This window comes from Diadema setosum, chromosome 5, assembly GCF_964275005.1.
Source record: "Diadema setosum chromosome 5, eeDiaSeto1, whole genome shotgun sequence".
NCBI classification, from domain to species: domain Eukaryota; kingdom Metazoa; phylum Echinodermata; class Echinoidea; order Diadematoida; family Diadematidae; genus Diadema; species Diadema setosum.
The window spans coordinates 44,281,951-44,293,574 of NC_092689.1; the positions used below are offsets into that span (position 1 = coordinate 44,281,951).

At 39.5% G+C, this 11,624-nt stretch overlaps 1 protein-coding gene across 1 annotated transcript; it reads left to right on the forward strand.

Moving 5' to 3' along the window:
- Positions 1-210: 210 nt before the first annotated feature.
- LOC140228736 (pre-mRNA-splicing factor RBM22-like) lies at positions 211-11,264 on the forward strand. The gene is made up of 8 exons (XM_072309017.1): positions 211-269; positions 2,847-2,900; positions 3,957-4,119; positions 4,887-4,987; positions 5,849-6,021; positions 6,523-6,723; positions 7,654-7,904; positions 8,378-11,264. The coding sequence occupies exons 1-8, from the start codon at positions 216-218 to the stop codon at positions 8,827-8,829; spliced, it is 1,449 nt and encodes a 482-aa protein (XP_072165118.1). The 5' UTR covers positions 211-215; the 3' UTR covers positions 8,830-11,264.
- Positions 11,265-11,624: the final 360 nt, after the last annotated feature.

Below are 11,624 nucleotides of genomic sequence, written 5' to 3' on the forward strand. Positions count from 1 at the left end.
CTGCAAATACTAGCGGCGTGTAATGATAAGCAGACTACGCACAAAGTGTGGTGCAAAGCGTGGCCTCAGAGGGCGTTGTGCAAGTGGGATGCAAGACGCTTGGCTTACGGCTTGTATTCGTGTACACCGCGTTATGATCTCCCCTGTGCAGAACTGTATGGTTGAATCATCGCGACGACGCGCAGCCTATATTACATGTGCACACACGAAGAGCCATGGCGGTTAGCAAGAGTGCGAATACTTACAATCGATTAAACTGGGAAGAGTCAGTGAGTGTTACCGTCTTTAATTCTGAGGAATCTTTCATTCTATCAAGTACTCTTTGTTTTGTTTTGTACTGTAGGAAAGTCAAGTATGTAAGTCGTGTTTTGATGTGGAAGTATCTAAAAAGAGTTGTGTCGTTGTCAAGTGCTCAGTCCAACCCCTAGCATATTGTGTTGTACTGTTGGCATGTCACACTCCCCGTTTAACGTTAGAGATCGCCTGGATGGAGAAGTTCGAATAGGTCTGAGTAAATTAAAATATTACTAGAAATATAACAAGTAAGTTGGGATTCTATCTGTTGGAGTGTTGCATGGCTGGAAAGACAAGAACACTTTGGCTTAAAATTTAAGATGCCTTATGATCATGATGATCTTGATCAGATCTCCTCTCTGCAACTGTGAAAAAAAAAACAAAAACGGAGCACCGAGCAGGCAGAGAGTATGTGGAGAGATGAGACAAAAGTTTTTAAAACAAGTTTTTAAAACAAGTTTTTAAAACAAGTTTTTAAAAAAAGTTTTTAAAACAAATGGAAAGAAAAGACTTTAAAGCAAGTGGCCCTTGCATCGACATCTTAAGTTGCGGAATCAAAATAGCGTGCATGATCCATACGCTTGCAATTGCACTGCAACCATCGTTCAAACGCCTGTGACCATTGTTCGGCACCGGTTGACCGTGGTTCAACATTCGCGACATACCGCCCCGTGCGCTCGCCCTGCCTATGTGAACGTATTAGCTCGCGTGCCACGCGCGGGCGAAACTGTATAGTTGTTCTACATAGTATGGTTGGGGCACCACCTTAGCACCTATCGACAGGGCACCTTCCAATCGACACCCTGCGTATCATGGCTGTTTGCGTATAGAACGAAAAAGTACGCGCGGGATTAAGTGTCATTAGCTATAAAAACAATAAAAACGAAAAACGAAAATCAAACTCAAACAAACCAAGCTAAAAATTACACATCCGATCAGTAACGACGCATGGCTGTGAAATTCACGTGTATTACCTATGGCCTGTGAAATTCACGTGTATTACCTATGCTGTGAAATTCACGTGTATACCTATGGAGGAGAGGGGGTGCCGATCGCAAGGTTCCCTTTTTAGCTGCGCGAAGAAAACGGAACGCACGCACTAAAATTGCGCTATTTTAAAACGGAGATTCATAATCAACGAGACGGTCACGACATTCAAAACTGCAGTATTTATGGCATATTTGAGGTAAGAATTAGGCGGATTTATGTTATATTTTTAGAATAACAAGCTACAGATCCTTAGGGTGTCGATACGTGGTACCCCCAACCCTACATCGCACGGTATCGCACTACGAGAGCGCAGTACTCCAAGCACTCCACACGCTGTGCGAGAGATTCAACGCATACACAACACGTTGACGAACCATGGTGATACCGCATATTCTGGCACGGGTGGAATGCAAAATATAAATATTGCGTAAACGCTCAAGTTATCTCAGAAACAGCTGCCATCATGACTGTAGGTATACACGCTGTACAGATTCAATGCAGATAAACGGACTAGTACACGTGTTATACACTGTAACTTCGAAACTTTGAATGAAACGAGTCTACTATGTGTTGCCGTGCAACTTTACTTACCCGTTACTTACCCGTTGAACTGCTTATGCGAGTTGACCCGGGAGGGTTGCGACAATGATTTCGGGTGTCCGGCGACGTGGCCCACTGTTGTGCTCTTCAGAACACGTGTGGAGGTAGTTGCATAGTTTGAATTTTGCACTTGATATGCGCCATTTTTTTTTTCATGAATTTCAGTGAATTTTTATTTGTAAGAGTGTTCTATTCATGGAACCCTGTCGAATCAAGGGCCACTTGCTTTAATTATGGCGTGCCGTCAAACCGTACGACCTACTTTCATACTGTATCGATCCAGTATCTGGATTTCATCTCAAATTCTGTGAACTCAAACTCCACCAAAATCATCAATAGGAAGTACTTGTTACGAAATCTTATTTTCAATCATTCATGTGACTTGTGAATTTGAACCAAATCAGTTGATGAAAAGCATTGATGTTGACACCAACTTGCCCCCAACAAACCAGAGTACAAGCTATGATAGTATGATGTAGTACTGTATACGCCATATATTTAATGAGGGTTTTAGTTCTGCAAATTTTGCAAGTCTTACTGCTAAGTGCTATTTGCAAATCCAACAAAACATATAGAAACTGTGATCATGATCCCGGCGTGAATGCGACGAGCATGCATGCATATCTCCATTCATTACTGCACTCCCCGGTTGCGAATTTAAGCACTCGCAAAATTGTAGAGAAGTATCAATTCGCAAACAAATTAGACTTGCTAGATACATGGTATATACAGTGTTTTAGGGGTCAGCCCCGTCCCACTTCTCTATTTGTACTTACAGAGAGTTCATCAGTGTAACTGCACCATACCCAGGTGAACTTTCAGCATGGTGTTTGCCAAAATCTTTTACCCAAACTGCATTGTACTTCTCCATTTAATGGGGAAAAGGATATTTACGGTATGCCTAATTTGACAGCCTTTTCTAGAGCCAAACCAATGCGATCATGTTTCGTTGTTTTTCGCAGGAATTTCCCATCCTCTGTCAGACATGCCTGGGAGATAATCCATATGTGCGAATGGTGAGTACTGCATGGCAATTTTTCAGATTGGTTTGCAGTGTGCATTCCCACACAAAGCAGTTCATAACAATGAAATCCCGACAAAGGTTTATCTAAAAGTTGCCTAACTGGCACCCAATTGTGAATGAATGAAGTTTCTATCCGAAGTAATTTTGAGAGAAGTAGATTAAAAACATATTGCTGAGCTCTGTGAATTAAACAGTGAAGAAGCCATGAATTTGAATGAATGTATCAGTACACCAAATTATTGATTGTATCAGTGCATCAATTTATTTATTGTTTCATTTTTGTAAACTACTCTTCTAATCTCAGTTGACAAAGATGAATAGATATGAATAATATATATATATAAATGTTAATTCCAGGAACCTAAACAATTTTGCATTTTTTTTTTTATAATTGCAAACATAAAATGCATTATAGATTGTATCATTTTGCTGTGTTTCAGAGCGAGTCTGTTCATTTACATATGTACAAGTTGTTTTCTCCCATTAACTTTCACTACTTTTCATATACATTTAAATACAATTTGCCTGAAAGCATGAATTTCACAAAATACACCCTTGACTTGAACAGAACATGACATGTGCATGTACAATTTTCTGGTCCACATTCAGCAATCTTCTTACTTTGAGTCAGATTGTGATTTAAGGATAAAAGCATTGACTACTTTGGGCATCCTTAGATGACCCACCAGAGCAGAGCGTTCAGACTGTTTAAGAGAAGATAAAGTGATAGAGACTTACTGTAGCTTCATGATACAGTATCTATATGTAACAAGTCCATTCTCTTTGCTCAGTTTTTCACTTATACAGTTAGTCTCTATTAAATTGACCAGAAATACATTATATCTACTTATAGTCTTCTTTTTGATGTTGATAATTTATTGATCTGTACTTGACAAGCAGTTGTACTTTTCAGCATTTCAAAATATTCTTGGTTGCCAAATAATCCAAGGGCTCAGAAGAGTATACAATTTGTCCAACATTGCTGATATATTGTAGCTGATATCTAGATTTTAAGTTTCTACTTCTCTCCCACCATGCTATTTCACAGACCAAAGAGAAATATGGTAGGGAGTGCAAAATATGTCAGCGTCCTTTCACCATATTCCGCTGGTGTCCCGGCGCTCGGATGAGATTCAAGAAGACTGAAGTGTGTCAAACGTGCAGCAAGCTGAAAAACGTATGCCAGACATGTCTACTGGATCTAGAATATGGTAAGAAGTATGGCATACATGTACATACTTTGGTTGTAGTGGACTATGATCATGCTCACTTATGCTGTATGATATGTAATGTTTTTAATAGAAGGTATGAGAAGATATGCAATGCATAATACAACATCAGTGAACATTATGATGATACTGAAAAGATATACACATAGACATTTAAGCGTTATCATGGTTCTGTAGTGAATATATTTGAAGGTACAGTTGTTGGAATATCTGACTACACACTTGGTATATATGGTATTCTACTTTCTTTGTAAGTGCTTAAAAGACATTCCGTATGGAAACCAATGTCAGATTTCTTGTTAATATTAGTGCATGGTCTTCCAGAATGAAATAAAAAGTGAAACTATTTTGGAGCTGCTGCATTGTATACTGGTGACATTTATCAGAAAAACATGTTACTTACATGTAGGTTACCAAATTTCATTTTTTCCCCAAGTTTGTGTATATGTGATTAATTGTCACAAATTCTTACAATGTGTATCTTCATAAAAGATCTTATGACTCAAAGTGTCATAAATGACATTGTGTACCACTCTGGAAAGTCACCACAGAATATCAAGGCAATGAATAACCACTGTGTGCCAAGTTTAACACGTGGTGAGGTCATGTGGAAAAAAAAAGAAAAAGGGAAAAAAATAATTTACAATTCCATATGTGCAGTGTTAACAGTTTGCTCATGAAATATTCATGCTGATATTGGGATTGTTTCATTCACCTGCTGATTCTACTGGATTTTATTCACACCATAGGTTTGCCAATTCAAGTTCGTGATGCTGCCCTCAGCATCAAAGATGAGATGCCAAAATCAGATGTCAACAAGGAGTATTATTCACAGAATATTGAACGTGAGGTAGGTTTGTAATCATCATATGTCATTATTTGGAAATGTAATACTAAAGGTGAGTTCAGGCTTTTGCAAATCAGTGCAAAATCATGAATTTTATGCCCATGTTGATTGTTTCTCATCCTGTTCCTACATCATGATATACAATTGTATACTATGTGTGAATGTAATATTGTACTATGATGACATCTTTCTGTACTGCATTTTGCTATGCTTGTGATAAGTGCAAGGGGACGGTCACTGGAATGTGAGTTTTGTGCATTAGATTACTTCATAAACCAATATAGACACTGTTACATGTACACTGAAGATAATTGCTTTGTATGATAGGAGGTGATTTATTTGGGTCTCAGAGATGATAGGTTTATGCAACTCTATTCACTGCTGAAAAAATAATAAACAAAAAAATAATGTGCCATGTCCATCCTCTTTTGTAAACCTTGTCAATATCTTTGCAATAAACATAGCAAAAATTAGCAAAGATTGATACAGGTTTGATACAGACAGCATACTGTACGAGCTGAAATTTTTGCGTACAGATATTTTTACGCGTGTTGTTAATTTCGCAGTTGCGGGGGTGTAACTGAACTTAGTTATTCGCGCGTAGTTATTTTCGCGGTTCAAAGGCGATTCGCGAAATTCGCGAAATTAAAACCACCGTGAAAATTTCAGCTCGTACAGTATTAGTGACACACATGTCAATTCGGGTCTAGGGTGATTACCCCCTGGGCAATTACCCCCTGGGCAATTACCCCCAGACCCTTCCCCTGAACCTAGCCCCAATCCCAATCTTGAACTTAATCCTAGCCCTAACCCAAATCCGATCAAGTCAAGTCGCCCAATTTCACGCAACCCTTTATCTTGCAGATAGCCAATGCTGATGGCAACAACCCAGCTGGAGCAGTGGGCAAGGCCCAGGCACCAAGTGACCTTCTCCTCAAGCTTGCCCGGACCACACCCTACTACAAGAGAAATAGACCCCACATATGCTCCTTCTGGGTCAAAGGAGAGTGCAAGCGAGGAGAAGAGTGTCCTTACAGGTGAGATAGTTTGTTTTACTTAACCTGTTGAGGACTAGGCAGGGGTCTACGGGAAATGCAGGTTGCAGTAAAATCAGCCTGTCATTAACAGGTTAAAGAGACGCTATATAGCCACAGTTATATCTCTTCATAAGTCTTGAGTTGTGCATAAACATGTACAGATGCTTGATAATGTGGATGTCTTTAGAGATTAAATGAACATATCTATTGAAGGTTATAACCATGGGAGAGGCTTCCTAACACTTTGTTGTGTGTTATTCACAAGGTCCTGTGATGTGATAGAGATATGGTAATGAGGAACCATGCTGTACATGTTCTTGATAATTAGCAAGAATTTCATAATTGTAGAAATGCCTTTGTGACATAAAATTACATTGGCAGCAAAAACAAAAATAAGTTTGGAGCTTTCCATACCAGTCATTAGGATATGCATCAGTCTTTTGCAGATATTCCAATTCTGTTCTTGTACTGTAAATTTGCTGTGGTCTCTTTTCTTTGCAGACATGAAAAGCCAACTGACCCAGATGATCCCCTGGCTGACCAGAACATCAAGGACCGTTTCTATGGTGTAGATGACCCAGTGGCAGACAAGCTGATGAGGCGGGCAGCAGCAATGCCCAAGCTGGATCCACCGGAGGACAGGAGTATCACCACGCTCTATGTAGGAGGTCTGGGGGACAAGGTTACAGAGGAAGACCTCAAGTAAGCTCCTCAAATGTCTCTATTTACTGCTTACGCAGAATATCTTGCGAGGTTTTTATTTTTATGAATTTCGCAAGTTGGGTGCTATTCGTGAAACATGCAAAAATAGTAAGTCTGATCCTGACATGAATGTGATGTGCGCACATACATGTCTTCATTCAGGACTGTACTCCCCACTTGCGAAATTGTCGATAAGCCCCAATATATGAAAAATCTGACCCGCTAGATATATGGCGTATAGAGTATATCCCATACTCCCATCTAGATATACCCTGTGGTAAGTGAAAGTAAAGCAAATGAAACTGAAGTTATGGTAGTTCTATGTCATGTTGTGTAGTGATCTTTTCATCGTTGGATGTGTCAAGAGATCAAAACCAGTATTTCTTTTAAAGGGTGTGAATCTATTTTTTTTTTTTTTTTTATTAAGTTGTCCACAAATCCATGTGTTGGGGGGGGGGTGGTAGCTGATAGCTGGTGTTAGAAAGTAATAAAATGTCCTTGTAGTCTTATGATATTATTGATCTGTTTTAACCTCAGACTTGTGGAATTTTTTTCATATTATGAATAAAAAAAAGGTAGTGGCAGTGATATTACAATGACTGTTGAGAGATGATAATTTGCATGTGTCTCACGATCAAATGGTAAACAAAAGGAGATTGTCTCACCATTTTCATCTAGCAAGTAGATATTTTAGTTTTAGTTTTTTATCATTTGCACAAATACATTGTTCCCTTTACGTTAATTTTTTTTTTTTAGATGATTATTGTATCTCAATTCCAAAATGAGGAATGAGATGGAGGCACAAGAGCCCTGAGATTAACTTCTGTGTCACAGTTGGCCATGTACATGTGTGGATAATCTGTCAATCATTTGTACAGATGCTTCCAAAGTTTGACATTAAGCATTGTTTTTGTCTTCATCTTGTCGCAGGAGCCATTTCTATCAATTTGGTGAGCTACGCAGCATCAACGTCGTTCCCAAACAGCAGTGCGCCTTTGTCACCTTCACCACACGACCTGCCACAGAGCTGGCAGCGGAGGGCTCCTTCCAGAAACTCATCATCAAGGGTCGAAGGTTAAATGTCAAGTGGGGTAAGCCGCAGGCACAGCAGGGCTCCAGTAAGAAAGAAGAGGAAGGGTCCAAGGAGCCATCCTATGAACCCGTCCCTGGGCTCCCAGGAGGTAAGCACTGAATTTCTTTTCTTCTCAAGCTACTTAATCCAAAGAAACATCCTAATGTTGAAATCCTTGAAGTCACTAACAACATGATAACGCTTAGTGTAAGCCATCAGTCACTTTTCATATGTACCTCCAAGCAAAGTTTATTATATAGAGTAGATGATTGATCCCCAAGCTCTTGCTACAGGAATCTAGTGAAAACATAGCTGTTCTATATCTAACAATATCACAGATGTAGAGAGATTTTTGTAATGATCAGGTCTGAATAGTTGATCAAAGACTCAAGAAAAAGACCAGAGTTTGTAAGTAGTGTCAGAGAATGGTTGAGACAAGTCACTGCAGATTTTGTTCACAAACATCTCAGAAAAGCCCTTTTTTTTCCCTTTTCAAACTGGCTTTCCTGTGCTTGACGTGATGACCATGATAACTCATTGTTCCTGTAACTTTCAGCATTACTTTTTTCCTCTGTCTTGCAGTTTTGCCGCCGCCACCTGTGAATCCAGAGCAGGGTGGAGCACCATTCCCTCCTCCAATGCTGCCTCCTCCTCCGATGGCAAACCCAGACCCGCACGCTCAATTCAGGCCCCCTCATTCAGCGTTTGGCATGGGCATGCCCCCTCCCCCCAGATTACCTCCTCCACCTCACCACATGCACCACCTGGGTAACAGGGGCAGATTCCCCCCTCCGCCTCCAGGAGTGCCCCCACCAAGGATGCCCCGGTTCCCTCCCCCGCCCAACTTTGGAAGACGAGATGGACCGCCCCCTCCCCCTCCACCACACATGCGACACAGAATGCCCCTTCCTCCTCCACCGGTTATACCCCCTCCCCAGCGGTCTCAGCAGGGGAGTGGGAAGGCACCTGCTGTCCATTACCCATCACAGGACCCCCAGCGGATGGGCACCGGAGTATCAGACACCTCAAAGTAAAACCCAGCTAGGAATTGTGGACTGTTTTAAAATTGTAAAACCAGTATTGAGGATGCAGTCGCTAAGGTTTTTACCCAGTAGTAGAAAAGGAAAATATACAAAAGCTCATCTGCCCAATGCCAATGTCTCCACACTTCTTAACAATTTGAAAACCTTTTCTATGGTTCTTTATGAAATATCTTTCAATGAATTATTTTGAAATGGTAGTAAGATTGTAGTAAATTTATAAACTTAATGATTGATTATATGTACTTTTTCCCTCATCTTTCTTTTCCATCCGATTTGATAGTAAGAAAGATATGTTTGATCATATGGGTATATCTGTTTTTTGTTTGTTTGTTTTTTTCATTTTGAAAATTTAGTTCATCATGGCTTTGTTACAATCTAGTGCCCTCTTGTCAGGTTCAGGTTATCCCTAGAAGCAAACTGATGAGCAATAAATCCTTTACATGAGCATCATTTTTCTCACTGTGAAGTGAGTATGGGTATGTACCAAAACTCTGATAAAATAGCACATAATCCAATATGATGCATTCAAAGGGATCACCAGTTTGATATCATATGAAAAGATGTGACCACATACACCAACAATATTGATCCATTTATTAGTCTTCTGGTAAAATGCATTTTGTAGTTCATTTGAACACAGAGGTTGTTTTATTGGTTTTGTTGTACCCCACTACATCATGCTCTATTGTTATCTTGGTATAAGGACCAAAGTCATGTTTATAACAACAAATCTAGATATGAAGAATTTGCTTGGCTCACAAAATTATGGTGGTTGCTACATAGTGTTTACAAGAGAAGACTTTTTTTTTCGTACACATGGAAAATTGGTTGAATTGGTTACTTGGTTGAATGGAATTTATCATAAAGATGAGTTTGTAATCTTGACACATGGACGCCCATCACATTCTTCACACATGTATCAGTAAACCTTGGAAAGCAAGGTTCAATACAATTTGTAGCTTAATTACCTTTATCAGAACACAGAAGACTGTGCTCAATACATTTATGAAATAATTTGATCTGATCCATGTTTGGCCACATACTAGTCAGTGGTCATAATACGTTCAGTTCTCATATCATCCAATCATATTGCATGACTTTTGTTTGTTTAATATATTAACTCATGTACTATGAGTGACTGATGTAAACAGTCAAATACTAGATGGCAGATGACCTGTATGGGGGTTTAACTTCTATGAAGTGTGTGATAATGTAACCTGGTATAGGGAGATCTGATAGCAGAGAATGCATGATGTCACAAGTTCTTTCTTCTGGTCCCCTCGGTTAGAGGCACCTCTGTAAGAACTGAGCTTCCACTGCACTTGTTATTCCCTTTGAAAACTAATAAAGTCAAACCTGTTTTAGCGACCACCTGCCTATAGCGGCCACTTTTTTCATCTCCCTTGGGTGGTCACTATAGACAGGTTTGATTTATTTCAAAAGAGGTCACTTTACTTGTTTGAACTCATGAAAGTTTTTGAACCCGTTGAGGAAGGGCTGATTTTGCTACATACAACACACATTTCCCATAGACACTCGCCCGAATATACTCAGGACTCATCCTCAATGGGTTAAACTCTCTGTGATTCAGGTATGGGTGTGCACGTTGTATTCACAGCTCGTGTGTCTCCCTGATTCTATTGGAGGCTCCCCGAATATTGACAAAGCATTACTGGTTAGAGAATGTTGATTGCCATGGAGATGCATGTACTGTAAAATCAGAAATGTTCATGTGCTTTCAATTTCGTGAATTTTGCGGTAGCCAATATTTGCAAAATTAAAGTTCACATGAAAGTTTGTGGCGAAATTATGTGGATTGAATGCCAATGGTGATTTGCGAAAAATTCTATCAGCTTCAATTCGCAAAAATATCTCGCTTTACAGTAACACACAAGCATCTCCCCTTTAGCCATTTGAAACCTCTATGGTTTTAAATGTGTGAATAGATGTATCACCGTTGTAAAATATAGCACTTCTCTCCGTATTCAATCCAACAAGTTTGAGTATGCACTTATGTTCAATATGATCCCAAGAGGACAGGGAAAGAACTGATTCCTTTAATATCCAGTAGTGCAAATGTGATGTTTGATGGATGGCTGGGCGATCAATTAAGAACCCTACAAATTTTTACAGTAAATGCACAACACATGTTAGATGATGATGTCAAACAGAAGAGTTGATCTGTGTGTCACTTTTTCATATGCAGGGTGTCACAAATGTAAGAAAAGTAGACCAATGTTTTTAACACTTGTCCCTGTGGAGAAAAAAAAAAAATGTGATCCTGTTTACGTTTACTCCCTATCAAAGTGTAGAACTGAGATGCTGTGTGCATAATGTGTACTGCAGAAAACATGCTGTGTAAATAGTACTCTCCGAAGACTGAATTTATGCTCCTGTGAATAAAGTTTGCGTTTTTATTTGTAGAATTCATGTCCCGTGTCTTCAACTAACTTGTTATGTTGATGTATTAAGTTTGTGTTTTTATTTGTAGAATTCATGTTCTGTGTCTTCAACTAACTTGTTATGGTGATGTATAAACAGCACATAAATGAGCCAGATAGTGTTTAAGGCCACACACACAAACACACCATCACAGATACCAGACACACACACACACATTGTACAAAGAGCAGTTCCTGCAGCTTACATGTTCATGTATTGTCATTAATGAGATTGTGTTTATTGTGACGTCTTTCTCTTTGTCTCTTAGCCTCATCTCTCACTCTCCCCCTACCTTCTCCATCTCTTCGAATTCACAATTCTGCATATCCTGTTCTTCAAATCCC